The sequence below is a fragment of the Trachurus japonicus genome, chromosome 6 (genome assembly GCF_045865225.1).
Source record: "Trachurus japonicus isolate A0001 chromosome 6, Traja_1.0".
NCBI lineage: Eukaryota > Metazoa > Chordata > Actinopteri > Carangiformes > Carangidae > Trachurus > Trachurus japonicus.
Genome location: NC_140912.1, coordinates 31,492,817 through 31,510,677, shown reverse-complemented (window position 1 = coordinate 31,510,677; position 17,861 = coordinate 31,492,817). Strand labels below are relative to the sequence as shown.

Below are 17,861 nucleotides of genomic sequence, written 5' to 3'. Positions count from 1 at the left end.
TAATGAGGAACAGTCTATTAGAAGGTTTTTACTTCTCCAAACAAAACCGTGTTAAAGGTGTAAAACATGAGCCTGTAATGAGCTTTAATGTTGAAACAAATCCAGCTGATTGAACTTAAATGAACAACGACAGTGAGAGAGTGACCAGACCCCAGATCTGATCGCAGAGAAGAGAGAAGTATTACAAAGAAATTAAATCTGTGGCAGAAACAATCAGACGGCAGAAATGAGCTCCAGCACGTCGTTAGTTACACATCAGTTTAAATCACATTACTGCTGCACAACAGCAAACACAGCCTCCGTTATCTGTGTGTGTGTGTGTGTGTGTGTGTGTGTGTGTGTGTGTTATCTGCTGCTCCTATGATAAACACTGCAGCTGGCAGTGGAGCAGGCGTCCTTGTTTTCCACATAATTGCTTTATGATGAATTGTTGCTGCTGATGAGAAACAATGAGACTCTGTTTCTATTTATTTCACTTGAACGTCACAGATCTGCTGCTTCTACTGTTTCTACTGTTTCTACTGCTGCTGCTGCATCTTCTTCACAGATCACAGAGCTGTAACACTTCTCTGATCTGTCCTCTTCCCTGTAGATGTTCAACACCTTCACCTGAGCACAGGTGTGAGTGCAATGACTGATGACATCATGGAAACACCTGAGAACATAAACACATCGTGTGCCTGAAAGTAGAGATGTTCAGGGCCAATACTGATTATTCATACTGAAGGAAACCGATAACCTATATGTATAACCGATATTCATTTGCAGTAAAAAATTTAATTTTGGTGTCAAAATTTAGAATAACCCACCTCGGATATGACTGAATACAGAATATTGTTTGTTTTTTGTACACTGTGAAAATCTGTGATAAAAATACCTTATATTTTGGTGGAATAACCCCAACACTAATCAGAACCAAAGGAGTTTTAAAATTAATTTGAAACTCTTAACTTTCATATTTTGAATGATCTTATCTTATCTTTCCTTTTTAGGTGTGTTCTTTTCTTGCTTAAAGAGAATGACCATCGAGATGTGAGCTAATGCTTTATTTGGCCAAAAGGTTAAACAAAAGGCTTGTATTTTGGTCTGTGTTTATAAATAGCCTGGTCAAGAGGTTAAAGGTCAGAGCGTAAATTCCATGTGTCAGATGTTATTTGAATCAATGGACCATTTGGGTTAGGTATATCCTTTTCTGGAAAGAAGGTGGAGTTAGATATACAGTATAAGGTTCGGGCTTTGGGCCAAGTGTGGAGAGATCTCACATTGGCACCAGAGATGCTCCCGGATTTGGCATTTTTGTGACATTATTCTTTCTTGTAATAAACCCTTTTTTTGAATGCAAGAAAAGATGTGTCTGCAGTGATCACTTCTTCTCATCAACACATCAATATACCACAATCAGTTATCTGCAAAAAAATGCCCGATTATCATAAAATGCTGAAAATCGATACCGATATTATCGGCTTTGTTGATAATCGGTTGACCCCTTCTGGAAAAGTCTTTGAAATTGAAGTTTAACCCTCCTGTCGTCCTTCTGGGTCAAATTGACCCAATCTGTTCACTTCCTTCATCCTTCCTTCTTTCCTTCCTTTCTCCCTTCCATCTTTCCACAATTCTTTTTCCCCCTCCATTCTTCCTTCCTTCCCTTCGTCCTTACTTCTTCTTCCTTCCTTTGATAGAGAGGGACAATGTACATTGATACACATTTTAAAACAAAATGTACCCAATTCTAGCAACCAAGCTAATTTCCATTGCCAGTCCCCCTAGCTAAAATGTTAAGAAAAATACCTTCTTTCTTCTTCCTTCCTTGAAGGAATCTGTTTCCTCCCCCCATCTTTCTTTCCTTTCTTTTTCCCTTCCTTAACTTCCTTCCCTTCATCCTTACTTCTTGACCCAATTGACCCAATCTGTTCCCTCCCTCCATTTCCCCCTTCCTTCTTTCCTCCCATCTTTCCCTTTGTCCTTCCTTCCTTTCATCCCTCCTTCCTGACTTCCTTCCTTCTTTCCTTTCATCCTTCCTTCCTGACTTCCTTTCGTCTTTAACAGGAGGGTTAAGAAACTTTGAGAAACTTGAACATTATGGTTTACTACAAGGAGCCACGATACAGTTGATTATCAAAATTATAACTCTCATTTTTGTTTTGCTTTCACTTTCAGTTTGATACGTCAGTACAGTGAATATGAGAAACATCTAGAAGAGTCATTTCCTGCTGAGATATTTGTTGTTTTACTAGAGCATCTTGATACAGGGCTGATTCTGGTTTCTACTGGAGGCCTCAAACGCATCATCAAACCGTCCACACTGTGTCGTCAGTCGTCTTCACTGAGAGGACTCGTCTGCATCTCCGTCTCTCCGACGTCAACTTTCAGAGCTGCAGCACCAGACGAGGCCTTCAGGGACGTTTAGGAGAATAGGACAGAAATGTTCCCACAGTGTTGAAGCAGTAACTCTCTAACAGCTGCATCGGCTTCGTCCTGAAGGAGCGCTGTGATTCTGTTTCACCTCCTCGTCCACACGGCGCCAATTAAACCGCTACGTCGCTGCTGTAAAAGCCTGTAAAACCTCCTCAGGGCTAATTAAACGTCGTTTGTTCCTCTGATCCTGCGTTCGGAGCTTTTTAATGAACATCGACTCCTTCTCCTCGTGCGAACACAACACGGCACAGCGCCGCGGCGTCGTGTCGGTCCGCCCACTCAGCGCCGAGCCCTCTGTAATTTAATTTGCCTCACAGCGAAGCAATCAGATCGGCTGTCCTTCATTAGCACAGGAGCTTGTTTGTGTGGGGAAAAAAAAGAGATTCTTTTATTTCACTTCTACTTGTTCTTCTTCTTCTCGTCGGAGCCGGAGGCGGCAAACGCAACAACATGGTGTCGTCTTTCAACTGAAAGAAGACAAGAAAAAGAAAGAGAGAGGGAATGTGTGTGTGTGTGTGTGTGTGTGTTTGTGTTGTTGTGTGTTGCAGCCTGAGGAGATGAATCTTCATCCCAACATCCTCCATTCCTCCACAGTGGAAGTCTGGATCACGGTTCAGGTTTTAGAGAGAGATATAAAAGCAGTACGAGGCTGCCGGGTCTGTTCCAGGCTTATTTATGCCTTAAATATTCTTAATGTCTTCATTAAACTGACATTAATTATTCATCTCCAAGTTTTAGGGGATTTTAATTTGTGAGTGCACGAACACGGGCTCCGTTAATGGAGGGATTCTCTTTAATGCCTTTTGTCTAGACACGAGAACCAAAGTGTGTCTTTACTGTTGCATTAAATATTGATGTTACTGTGTCCAAAAACTGCTTTAAATCCACTGTGATTCAGCGCTGGAGGGAAAGAGATTATTCTGATTCTTCCCTCAGAAAAAGAAAATCTGAGTGTGATGAGGCCGAGAGGCGACGACGCTCCAGCGATCAGACGTCCATCTTTAAAACAACCGGTTCCCAACAAAGAGGTTTTTATATCATTTTTTTAAATAATTGAATTTCCCCGTCCGGTCAGGTGTGAAAGTCGGCGCAGGTTTGACAGACTTCATTATTCAGAGCAGCGACTGACTCGTGTCAAACCGACCAACCAGAACCGAGGAGAGAAACGCTGCTCATCGGCTCCGAGCCTCAACGGTCCAGTCGTCGTCCACTGATGTGAAACCGATCTATGTTGAGTTTCTACTGGTTTTAAAACTCCAGTCAGTTTGTAACAGAGCAGAGGAGGAGACGCCTCTGTGGTTCACAGAGATGAACCTAGGTATTTGATTATTTATGATAAGATTGAAGTGATAGTTCACCCAAAATTCAAATTTCACTCATTATCTACTCACCCTCATGTCGACTAAGTGCTGGGAGAAGTTTTAGAGTCCCCCCAGCACTGCTCTTCCTGGTCCGTCCAAATCTCGCGCGATTTGCATTGACACCGGTGCAAATCTCGCGAGATTTGAATGGACCAGGAAGCGCAGTGCTGGGAGCTTCCGCTACAAACAAGCTTAAGACATAAGCTTGTTTTTCGGAACAATTTCTCATGTTGGGGCTTCAATACAAGAGGGACATTACAGACAAGCACTATGGAGGTATTTGGATGTTTTTTGGTGTGTCTTTTTGGGACAAAGAAAATTGAGCCCCGTTAGCAACCGTCATATGGACATGCAGTGCTGCACGGAGCCCCCGTAACTCCGAGAAGCCACGGAGGACTCTGAAACTTCTCCCAGCCCTTAGTCCACATGAGGGTGAGTAGATAATGAGTGAAATTTGAATTTTGGGTGAACTATCCCTTTAAATGTACTTTATTGGTTTTAGACATTAGTTCATTTTGCAGGTGTTTGGTTTTCAGTTTGGGGATTTGAACTTGGTTGTGTGTATGTCCATGGAGGTTCTCAGTCACCCATTTAATTGAAGTCAATAAGTGTTTAAGTGTAGAAGCAACTGGACTTCCCTGAAAAGCTGAAGAACATCCCAATGCCCCTTCTTGGTGAGAGTTTTTTTGACCTCATATCTTATAAAACTGTGACCAGAACATGTCGGGTCCAGATTTCTTTATATCTGAGGTCAAAGTTTGAAAGACCAGGTCGACATCATCTACAGGTTCTGGGTTGTTCTGCGAATAGAGTGAGTCAATGATAAGAGAGACGTGCAAATTGACGTCCCTTTTGGAAACTGTTTTTTACTGAGCTGCAGATAAAAACCAGTTAAACATCTGGTTTATACTGTAGGTAACAAGAGGAACAACAAAAACATTTCAGTGCTTTTACTGGTTCTAATGATCTGTTTGATTTATTGGACGATCAACACTGAAGGAATCAAACTGAGAGAAGTCGACAGTTTTGTGAAATCACCAAACTCCATCTTTGATTGTTCATCTAGAGGCAGAAGTTACACACTGTGCTTTTAAGGCTGTTTAAACCTGAATAATCCTAGAGACACATGATAATTAGAACCTATCCATCATTAAACTGAGGCTGAAGCTTGTGAAGAGACAGAATAATGAACGACAGAGAAGAGAAAGAAAGAAGATGAAGAAGAAGAAGAGCTGTTGTTTTGAAAATCAACACGTTTTCAATGAGCTTCGACTGAAGAGGCTCCGAAACACAACGGCTGTTAATCAGCTGCTGAGAAGGACGACAGACGGACGACAGAGCAGAGAGGCGCTCCTGGGTAGTAATTATTCAATCAACACAGATACACACACACACACACACACACACACACACAGCAGCAGCAGCAGCGGCAGAGTCCTCGTTAGTTATGTTATGTTGTATGAAGATGATGTTACAATTAGTTCTTTGATTAAAACTAAACACAGAAGGAAAGAACGAAGGAAACCGTTATTAGTTCCTTAGATTTTGTAACATGTTCCGTCTTTTTTAAAAACGTTGGCATTAAAATGTAAAAAAAACAAAAACAATTACATCATCACATCTCGCCAATAAGATAAAAAAAAATTAAAAAAACGAACCACATCGACTACAAACCATTGAAGAAGCAACAAATAACAACTGGAATATTCTCTAGAACCGTCCCATCAAATTTTGTTTTGACAATCAGTCAATTTTAGATGAATCTTAATCTTACTGTTATTTATTTATCCAAAATGCACCTTTAAGGGATATTTATCAAGTGTTTATTAAAGGTAAGCTGTACTCTGGTGGTTCCTCATTTCACGTCAAAAGTTACTGTGGTTTAGATTTTTTTTCCAAACATCCATTGCGGTGTCATGTTGACATGTTATGATAAAAAGTACGCCAAACAGAAACTGATGGAAATGGTGTAGAGTAGCTACAGCCTATATTGTCCTCTCAGTGTTGCCGTAGTCGGGCGGAAGTTGTCATTATTCAATACCCAAGTATTTGTTTCATGTTCTATCACTTTATTAATGTTTGTAAAGACTATGACTCATTGAAACTGGAGTTACTGTAAGTTAACTCTTAATACATTGTTCAGTTGATAACCGTTAGCGATCGCGTCCAAAGCTAACCAGCATTTATGAAAGCCTGGAGCTAACGTATGGATTTCTACACAGAATGAATGTGTATGTTTCTATATCTTTAGGTTCGAGGTGTTTTTTCTTGGGAACTGCTGAGTCATGGTACCGGGGGCAGAACATACTGTAGCTGGTTATTAAATTGTTGAAACGTCGCCATATTGGCCACATTCAGGGTTTTAAACAACATCCTACTTTTACTCTTTGATAAAACTGACAATGAGTCTTTTTTTTTTTTTTCATCAATAACATTTCATTCTACTACAAAAATAGATTATTCTAAAGTACAGTTCAGTGTCACAACCCAACCCATGTGACCAACACAAAGAGTTTGTATGAAGTTCTGGTCTGGACCAGTTCTCACCGTGGTGGTCTTGACTCGGCCTCCTGGTTGCGTGCAGGTCCAGCCCGACTGATTGACCAGGAGATCACAACCTTCATCGTCCAGACAGGGACTCATCTCACACCACTGTTGACTCCTGACGATACGAACTGAGGAGGAAGAGGGAGAAAAGACGAGTGAGTTTGGTTTATTCAGCTTCAGTTTATTTGCAACTCCTCCCGAGTGTCCTAAAACTGTCACTTTAATATGAAATAACTGATGTAAATGTCATTAACGTTCCTGTTTTTACACTATACGATGTAGAAGAAATAAACAACCACTAAATGAATAAATGACAGATACTCTGTTAACGTGTTGAGCCCTTTAATCAGACAGTTACTTCTCTTATCTCATGTTGTCAGTCTTTTTCCTCCATCAATCAGTAACAAACACAAGTATTTTTCAACTCGATCCTTAAAGTTAAAACTCGTCCATCATCTGACAAACAGCTGGTTTCCTCCTCTGATCCATTCTATTTATACCACTGTCTTAAATCAATGCACCTGCACATATGTCATGTTAATCAATTCCTTCTGACACTTACGAGAGAACATCATCGAAAACATGTTGTTTTATTATTAGAACAACAGGAAGTCATATTATAACTGTTTTATTTTGGAAAATTAAGACTACTTAATATGTTCATATATTTTTTTTTGGGGGGGGGGGTCTTAGTGCAACTTCTTATAATAATGTTTCTACAAAAAAAGAAATGAAATACTACTTTATTATCTCATGTTGCACCTTATTTTTCAAATTACACCTCTCTTTTAATAATTCAGTATGTTTTTAAAAAATGAAAAGAATATTAACATGTTTTATGAAATACCTAAAATCTTTCACATTACAAATGTTAAATTCCAAATGACACCTTTCTTTTAAATAATGTTTATCTTCTATTTAAAGAGGAGAAATATCTTTTTTGAAGAATATAACATTTCTCTAAAAAACTTCACATCTTAACCACAGAACATTATATTTCTTCAAATTGTGGCTTATTCTTTGACTTTTTTTAAAGATTTGAACTTTTTATTGATATTACAACTTTATTTTCACATTACAAATGTAAAATTTCAAATTGCACCTTTCTTTTAATAATTAAGTGATACTGAAATTTCATTTTTAAAGAGTATTTAATCATTTCTTCTGAAATATTTCACATTTTAATGTCGGGAACATTGTATTTCTTCAATTCGTATCTTTATTTTGAGTTGGATAAAAAACTTTTTTTTCTTGAAACTACAACTATTTTTATAGTTTCATGAGTTCTGCACAGCAAAAAAGAAAGGAGTGAAATCAAAGAGCCGACATCAGAGAAGTGAATCTGTTTACTGTACACACACCTCCTCTTCATCACACACACTCACTCAGCTATTTATAAAGAAATAGGACATTCTCACTGCTTCATTTACATATCGGCCCACAGAGGGAGAGAGGGAGGGGAGGGGCTGATGAAGATGAGGCAAGAGGAGGAGGAGGAGGATGAGTTGGGGAGAATAACTGAGTCGTGAATAAGAAATAAACAAAACCAGTTCATGATGTTCGGTTGAGTCACAGGTGAAGGTTTCACCACATTTGGTCCAAAAACAAAAGAAATTTGACGTTATCAAGAATGAAAACATAACAAAGGAGGTCAAAGGTCAGAGTGATGGAGCAGATGTTTGCTGCTGTGTGACTCTGGATCGTAACCAACGACAACAACAACAGAGAGAGAGAATCTGCTGTCAATGCATTCAGCAGAAGAATACGAAACAAACATCTGTCAGTAATTAACGGTAGTGTGTGCATCTAATTAAATATGGCCACTGGACCCAGAGGGAGAAAACACACACTTGGGAAAAAACATAAAGCGATGTTGCTCATTATAGAGACGAGAGATGTGAACAGGAAGCATCAAACGGCAAAATAAATCAAAGACACATTTCCTGAAGATGCTGTGTGTGATTTGTGACATATAAATGTGTTGGTTTGTGGTGATTAAAAGTAAAATTAGATCAAATTTATTATACCGACATACATTTATAACGCTAAACATGTGTTCAGGCTTTAATACATTATTAACTGATGATGAATTATAAACTGTACGTGTGTCATAGCTACGACTGGAAGAAGATTAACAAGCCAAGTGTTTTCTCAGGAGTCAGCATTTCTTTAAAAAGAAGAAAAGAAATGTATGCATATTTTAGTGTAAAATATGCAAATGTATTCAATGTAACATAATTAAATGTGACATAACATAATGCAATATAATGGCAACATAATATGGTGTGTTGTGACATAACATGGCGTGACGTATCACAGTACTACAGTAAAACTAATGTAACGTAACATATAACATTGCAACGCAAAGTGCTTAGTTCAATGCAAGGCAGTGAACGCAACATTTACATGCAAACATAATAAACACAAAATGTTCTTTTCATACACACAACAGTTTCTGCATCTTGATTTTGGTTTGTTTGCAATTGTCCTTTCCGCGAGTGCTAATTGGTAGATCATTTAATTAATGGTTCATATTGCATCATTTCCAGTGTTACGGTGAAAATCTTTGATTTTGTGACCAAGGAGGTTGTTGCAAAACATGTTTAGCTTTATTTTGGTCAACAGTGAGTCAGATAAGAAGTGTGTAGGTAAATGGCGCAAAAACATAAAATGTTTAATAATGGAAAAATATGCCGCAGTATGGAAATGTAACTCATGAAAGAACGCATTAACCACAATCAATGTTTGATGATCAATATCGTCCAGAAACCATCAAACGCCTCACAATATTTTTTGGCTTATTTATTTCTAGCAATTGGTGCAAATGTATGGGTCAGGGGTCAACGGTCAATATATAATGTGAAGAAAAGTTGAGTTAATTGCCTGTCAAAATAAATAACTAAAGTAAGATAGTGGTGTAAAAAGGAGTTCGCATTCACGCGTTAAAAATCACGCAAACTTCGACAGATATTTAATCCATTGTAACGCAACACATTTGCATGAAAGGAACCGGACCATAAGGTAATGTAACACAAGATAATGAGACATAACACAGCAACAGCGTTACATAACACACGGTTATATATCATAGCCAAACATGATGCAATATTATAATATGAAATATAATGTAACTTTACGAGTTAGATAACATCAGTGCATGTGATGGATGTAAAAGTGTTTCTGTTTGTTTGTTTTTACCCAAACGACCCACTGTACTGTGTATGAATGATCCCCACGCTGTGATGTGACACAGTCTGACCAGGCTGTTAGTCATTCAGAGGGATTTCCTGCTGTGTGGGCGATACTTCACTGACCCAGTCATTCCCATCATCCGGCCGCGACACTAAATTACACAGTGTGAGCTCAGCCTGGGGAAAGACGGAGGAGGTGAAAGTGTGCACAGACCTGTAATACATAACCAGGTAATCAGTTCTCCCTTTGGAGCAGCAGCAGCAGCAGCAGCAGCAGCAGCAGCAGCAGAGCGCTGGCGGTGCGAGTGCGAGCGCGAGCGCCCGTTAGCCCCCAATTATCAAACCAATTTCTACCGAACAACAGCGGCTCCTCTCAGCTACGAGATTTAATTAAGTTCTCCCACCGCTTTCACTCTGCTGCCATGATGGAGAGAGACAGATCCTCTACAACCAGCTCAGGCTTCAGCTGATACTTGAAATTCATTAAAGGTTATTTTTGGAGTTTACTTCAGGTTAAGACTTAAAATGACAAACGTAGCACAGAGAGGTTGTGGTGCATCTCGTCTTTAAGGAAGAGTTAAGGAAGGTATCAGTTTTACCACTATGAATATGTAGACATGTCCTGTAAATGTTCAGCTAAAGAACAGGGATCTGTCAGCTTCATCTACAGTATCAATAATGAAAATGAATAAAATCAACAGGTTGCAACGAGCGAGTCCTGTTGACATAGATAATGCTAAGGAATCCACAGGCTAACCTGATGCTAACTAGAGCATAAATCTAATTCAATCCAGAAGGAACCGGTAAGGTAAATGTCAGATAGAGCTATCAAGGTTTACTCTTGCCAAGATTAAATCCTACTAGAGATAAAACAGAAGTAAAACAGTGAAAAAGCATGCATAGTTTCCGTTTAAATCAATATTAATGGCGTAATTTTCAGATATTTCACACATAGACTCACAATAGACAAGTTGCCTATTTTGGATGGAAAACTCGGGTCCAGAAATATTCAAAAACATTAAAGGGACAACAAGGAGTTTCTATCTGGTTATAAAAAAGTCTCACATTAATGTGGATGAATCTACGTTATCACTTGTTAATGGCTCCATTTTCGATAAATATATAGTTTTGTCTCTATCGTTATTTTGTTATTTTAATTAATGGTGGAAATGTTGGGCGAGCCGACCAGCGTTTCCTTACTTTCGGTTTCGCGGACGCTACCCGGCGAGTCATGAGAATAACGCCGCTGAATCGCCGTTTATGGTCGGAACTGGTATCTGATCGTCTTCGAACCTCTGTCTTTAATTCTTGATGAATGAAAACATTCTTGGCAAGACGTCCATCTTGCACCGCTCCAAGAATTGAACCGTGTGCGCGGAGGCTCATGGTAAATGTAGTATGAAAACACTTTGCTTTCCAAAACTCCTCATTGTCTCTTAAATGAACTGTGACTGTATGATTTTATCAATAGGCCCAATTTCCCCTTTAGGAAAAGACAAAATGAACTTGTTCTAGATATGATACTAGAATAAAGCTGCTATCACTAAGCTAACTTGACTAGCTATACGTTAACAACCATGAGGCTAACTGAACTTAACTCCTGTGACAAACTGATTTAGAGGTTATATCTGTAGGCTAACTGGATGTAGATGTTTCTCTGAGCGATTCATTCAAAAAAATAAAAATAAATAAAGAAGACTTTAAGCTAGCAGGCCAACAAGTCAACATTACGCCATTACGCTAACTCAAACTAGAAGGTTTTAGTTTGAGTTAGCGTAATGGCGTAATGTTGTCTAACTTTGAACCTATAAGTTAACTGATAGATAGATAGATAGATAGATAGATAGATAGATAGATAGATAGATAGATAGATAGATAGATAGATAGATAGATAGATAGATAGATAGATAGATAGATAGATAGATAGATAGATAGATAGATAGATGCTGAGTGGATCAATATGCAGTGTTGCCAACTCCTCAGTTAGGGAAGTCGCTATTGGCTATCCTAAAAGTCGCTATAAAGGGATATTGGGCCTATTGATAAAATCATACTGTCACAGTTAATTCATTATGTGATATGTCTTATGTTTATTATTTTATTGAATATTTCTGGAACATGTTAGAGAGAAGTTTCTCCAAAGTATCATGTGAACGTTCGTGTGAATTATCTGAAAAGTACAGCATTAATATAGATTTAAAGGGGAACTATGCACGCCTTTTCACTGTTTTGCTGATGTAACATTAATCTTGTCAACCTTGTTCACCTGCAGGTCTGCATTTCTGACCAATGAGAGCACAGTCAGGATGGCTGAAGGTGTTTTCAGGTGTTAAATATAGAAAACAAAAAGCAGACTTTCACATTAACAAACGGCGTGTAATGGAGGTGCAGTGGATTAATCTCAGGTAGCGGTGAACACCTGAACACCTGCGAACGCTGCATCACCCAGCTGATTAATGGAGGGGTGCAGCGTGGATCCGTCTGCCGCCGCTCAGCGCAGTTCATTTATCCAAAAAAACAGAGGAGGACGTTTTGTAATCGCTTCATTCATCACACGGGACGTCCAGAAGGAGGGACGCCACCTCGTCCCCAGAGGACAAGAGGAAGTGAGAGGAAAGAGGAGCAGAAAGAAATGAGGCAAAGAACAAACAGATGGAAGAAAGAAAACGACTGGAAATGGTGCCACCGTCTGAACAGGAAGTGGAGACAGAAACTATTAGTCCTCTCTCAGAGGATGGACGAGTTGGAAGAGTCTTCAAGAAAAAAAGAAAACCATCCTGTTTTTTTTTCTTTTACTCATTTCTTCTTTTTCATTTTCCATTTCCAGTAACTTCACCTTTATTTTCACCACTTCTTTGGTCTTTTTACTTAATATTCTGCAGAACATCACAAAAATTTAAAAAAACTAAACAAAAACAGACATTGCCTTTAGTCTATGGTTTATAATCTATAAATACATAATTTCACAATAGTGATATAATTACAAGATTTTAACATTGTAATTATCTCTTTAGACATTGTCTGATTAAAATACAAAGACCTTAACTGATATTATGAAATTTTTATAATATTCATATAATAATTAATATGATAATTACAAAAAGGTAAACTGTTATAGCAGAATACAAATTACATAAAGGTTTTTTATAAACACTGGATGAAAAGAGTGAAAAATTGTTTTCATAGAGGAAATGGAAGTATAATTTTCTCTCCAACTTTATCAGTTGATTTTTTCCTCTTTGTTTCTTTATATTTTCTTTTTCTCTCTTCTGAGTTTTGGTTTAAATGTCTCTCAGACTTCTAACAGTGGAGTCCCTGAACGCACCACCTCGCTGCCCTTTTCAGTTCATCTCTACCGAAGAGAAACACAAATGTCTCACCTGTCTGTGCCTCTTTTATTCAACACAGTGACCCTGAATGTACCATAGCGTGGTATTCACGGTGGGTAAGAAACATCTGGATCATTTTCTCAGATCAGTTATTACGGATTTATGTGACAAAGTCTTTAATCTGTCAACATGTTGTAGTTCCAGCTCCTCTCGGTGTACAGTAACCTCTACTTCCTGTGTTGCATGCTGGGATCATCCCTCAGGAACCAGGACTCGGGCTGACGTTGTGTTTTCTCCGGGCGGAGACGTGCGATGTGAGCGGACAGATAAGAGGCGACGGAGGTCTGGTGGATTTCAGCTGCAGAGCAACAAAAGGCAAAGCGAGCGAGCGCCTCAAATACAAACTGACATAAATACCAAGATCCAGAGTAAAGGTCAGGATCGACACCGAGCTGCTGCTGCCGGGAGTTATTCATCCTATCGCTGAACTGTGTTTGGCTTCACTTATAAACTACAGAAGAGACAAGATTAAAGTTTGAGGCATCGGTTACATTGTTAAAGGTAATTAACTAAAATACATCTTCAGTATATTACTACTGTATATTATTATTTACAAACAAAACTGTTGCACAAGAAATTATTTGTATTTAGAATCAGAAAATGTATTGATCCTCTGTTGGTCCAAGAAAAAAGAAAATGGAGACGGTAAAGATAAATTAAAGTAAAGACTAACACACATACATATAAAATTCAAGAGAAAAATGAACTGAAATATAAGACATTTCCTTTCGTTATCATATACGGTATTAGAAAAACAAAATATGTATGAATTTTATTGTAAATCACTGATTTATATTCTTTTTTTTAAACAAAGTATTATTTAACAGGTTTAGTTAGGCCACATTTAAAAATAAAATTTTCTAAACCTTTTTTTTTTTTTTTTTTTTACAAAAAACTGTTTATGAACTGTGTTGAATTCTTTTTGGTTATAATTAAAGTTAGAATAACAGCATTTGGAATTGTTTGGTCAATTAATCGATTACATTTCATATTTTAACATAATTTTCTTACAACAATTCAGACATCTTTTGTTACTCAACTGAAAATTTACCCTCTGTAATAACTGCTCAAGGAAATCCATTCGAGGTTGTTACTAAGTATAAATACTTAGGTTTCCTTCTAGATACGGAGCTTTCGTTTAAATTGCACATTGAAAACCTGGTAAAAAAACTCAGGCTAAAGCTTGGCTTCTTTTATAGAAATCGTGTGTGTTTCTCTCTGCGTGTGCGTAAATTGCTTGTGTCGTCAACTTTCCTACCAGTAGTTGACTATGGAGATGTGTTGTACATGTGTGCTTCGTCCAAAAGCCTAGCAGCTTTGGACACTGTATATCACAGTGCATTAAGGTTTTTCACTGGTTGTGGTCGTCTCACTCATCACTGTCAGCTCTACTCGAAGTCCGGGTGGCCATCTCTGAGCACCCGGAGAGAAACTCATTGGTTGCTTATGATCTATAAGGCTCTCCTTGGTATGGTTCCTCCCTACCTCTGTTCACTCCTCCGTCGAACAGAAAATCGATATGCCTTAAGGTCCAGTGATATCTATTGTTTGAGCATTTCTAGAGTGCGGACTGAATTAGGGAAAAAAGCGTTTAGTTATGCCGCTCCATTAACATGGAACAACCTCCAGGCTGAACTGAAATTGTCTGAACTTGTATCTCTTGGTGTATTTCGACACTTCTTAAAGGTCCGACAACAAAAATCATTTGAGCGGTGCCTTTGCTGACCAACCTTGTCACCTTGACCTCCTGCTCCCTGCACTTTTTGTTTTAACCTCTATTGTAACATGGCCCTATTTAATATAATGTAATACTGTAATGTATATTGTTGTATTTTGTAATTTATAATGTTGACGACGTGTGCTGCTGCCCTCTTGGCCAGGTCGCCCTTGAAAATGAGATCTCGATCTCAACGGGTCTTTTACCTGGTTAAATAAAGGCTAAATGTTGCAGAATTATTATTGCGAAATTGTTTTCGTTTTTTAAATAACAATATTCCTTGTTATATATACTATAAATGCAGGTCACAGGAAGTTGCCACAGAAACTTTACTTTAAGTTGAGAAAAGTTTTCCCTCTTTGAAACATCTGAAACTTTAGACTTCGTGTTGTGTTATAAGACTCAGACTGACATAAATACCAGCACACAGCTCTGTAAAGGTCACAGACAGACACAAGTTTGTTGTGAATGTTTTATAAAATAAAAATTTTCCATTTGATATTGATATGATTTACCATTCGTATTAGTGCTCTCTAATAAAGTAAATTCTATTGTGTCTATCTAACAAATCAGATGTCCACATACTTATGGCCGTGTCGTCCACCCCAGTTTAATAGAGAGTTTATATTTAACTGCAGTGTTGTTGTCTGAAAAGCGGCAGCAGCTCGAGGCCACTGAGGGTTTGAGACGAGAGGTTTGATTTCAGTTGTTTGGAGACGTTCAAGAAAAAAAAAAAACAGGAAGCTGCTGATGAGAATCTGAGCTGAGAAAACAGGTCGCTCTCGTTCTGAGGTTTTAACGGCACAAACTTTAACCTGTTCAGCTCCGACCACATAGACATGTAGAGGAAAGTGTTGTGGCTCGTTAGTTAAAGGATGATGTGATGAAGGCACGCTGCAATCTTCGGTGGGACTGGTTCAAGACAGGAATGGTCCACAGGGAAAAGAAAATCCTCTTTCCACCAACAAAGATGCTGATCCATCCATTGGAGGGGGGGCAGGATACAGGTTTGGATGCTCAGGTGAAAATATGTTAGATGATGTCATAATCTGGGACATTCACCATGAGAGAAAACATCAGAGCTGAAGCTTTATCAGACAGGAAGCAGCAGGAGAGGCCGAGCAACTGTTCAGTGTCTGACAGTCACCAGGAGAGACGACCGAGTCCCAGCAGAGACGACCGAGTCCCTCCAGCTGTTGTCTTCGTCTCCAGATGGTAGAGACAGAAAGAGATGGAGAGGGAAGAAGAGGAAGAAGAGGAGGAGAGAGACGGTGACGAAACAGAGAGAAACAGTGGGCAGTAACTTTGTGAACCTTTAGAGTCCAGACGACACCGAGACGACGTCTGTTTCCTTCATCGGCTACAAATTAACTGCAATCAGCCTCAGTGGAAGTGACGTTAATGCACTTCAGCTTAACAACCACTCATTAACACGCACACTAAACGTCCTCATAAAGAGTTTACACAACTGTGCACAAATCTCCCAAAGCCACAGCAAAGTGCAACGTTGAAATGATTCATTTTAATGAACTTCCTTAGTCTGGGGGTTTGGGAGCTGCTGGTCCTCGGAGGTTTGGACTGGATTTAGTGTCTCAGTCTGTATTTTTATCACATTTTTTTTTTACAAACAGGCGCCAGTTACAATGTCATGGATTAGCTGCTGTACACACGGATATCATCGGATCAGTTTGACTCTGAATGTGAGGATGGAGTGAGTGTGTTTTATATTTTCTAAGTACATTTATAAAAAGTTATGAGTCTGAGGAGAGGATGAATTTTTGATGCAAACTGGGGTAATCAGGTGCCAAGGGTTTTAATGTACCCGTCTTGTCTTTGTGTCTCGGTCTCTGCTGCAGCTCCACCTGCAAACAGGCCAAACCATCGGGTCAAACCAAAATAACTAACTCTAGTTATTTTTGCACACGTCCCTTTCACCTCATCCCCCCCAGGGCTTCAACCCAACCCCCCCGGAAAAGTACATCTTACAGTCTGTAGAGGCCTGATCCTGACGAAAAACTAAAAAATGATGAGGTTTATCAATCAACCATCAACCAACCTAACAACCTAACAACCAATAAATCCATCGACCATCAACCAACCAACCAATCAATCAATCAATCAATCAATCAATCAATCAATCAATCAATCAATCAATCAATCAATCAATCAATCAATCAATCAATCAATCAATCAATCAATCAATCAATCATCCAAACAACCAATCAATCAATCAACCAAACAGCCAACCAATCAACCAAACAACCAATCAATCAACCAAACAACCAACCAATCAATCAATCAACCAACCAACCAACCAATCAATCAATCAACCAACCAACCAATCAAACAATCAACCAACCAACCAATCAATCAATCAACCAACCAACCAATCAACCAACCAATCAATAAATCAACCATCCAACCATCCAAACAACCAACCAACCAACCAATCAAACAACCAACCAACCAACCAACCAACCAATCAATCAACCAACCAACCAACCGACCAATCCATCAACCTATCAATCAACCAGCGACCAACCAACCAATCAATAAATCAACCATCCAACTATCCAACCAACCAACCAACCAACCAACCAACCAACCAACCAACCAACCAATCAATTCACCAAACAACTGATCAATCAGTCAACCACCCTCTGTCAACAGGGTCAAGAATCAAGTGCTTGTCGAGGGCAGGAAACATCTTTCAGTTCCTCGTCACTCATCAGGACGGCGAGTGTCTTACCGTCAACACAGGCCGGTCTGGCTCGTGTCGTCCCGGCGATCTGTCCCTTCCTGCAGGCGCAGCGGGCCGTCTGCCGGGCGATGGTCCTCTTGGGCTGGCTGCTGTCCCGGTCCAGAGTCACGATCTCACAGGTCCCGGCCACCAGCTGACCTGAGGGACGCAAGGAAGGAAATCATTCATGTCAGTGGTTTATAGTCACATAACGGGGGGGGGGGGCGGGCGGTTGATCAAACTCCAATCTGGATTCAGACCCTGGCTCCTGCTGTCGAAACATAGCACATAGCTCCTGAAAAGGTCTCTGGTTTCTGGGTAAAGTTCAGGTTCGATCTCCGCCGCCTCACTGAGAAGATCTGAAGCCTCCTCAAACAACTGAAACCTTTTAAAGCCACAATAAAACAAAACCTCCTCCACGCCTCAATGACCTGTGCAGATGAATAATTAATCCTCACAATGATTAATCTATCTTTCTTTCTTGTGATAATTTTGTTATTG

The 17,861-nt window shown here is 39.3% G+C and overlaps 1 protein-coding gene across 1 annotated transcript in view; it reads right to left on the bottom strand.

Annotated features, from left to right (window-relative positions):
• The window catches only part of LOC146986463 (chemokine-like protein TAFA-5), a 53,475-nt gene that overhangs the window by 9,982 nt on the left and 25,632 nt on the right, over positions 1-17,861 (bottom strand). Inside the window, exons 2-3 of the mRNA XM_085780232.1 lie at positions 17,370-17,519; positions 6,324-6,451 (exon numbers count right to left, since the gene is read on the bottom strand). Of these exons, the coding sequence (XP_085636358.1) occupies positions 6,324-6,451; positions 17,370-17,519 (278 nt within the window). The remainder of the gene's footprint in view (positions 1-6,323; positions 6,452-17,369; positions 17,520-17,861) is intronic.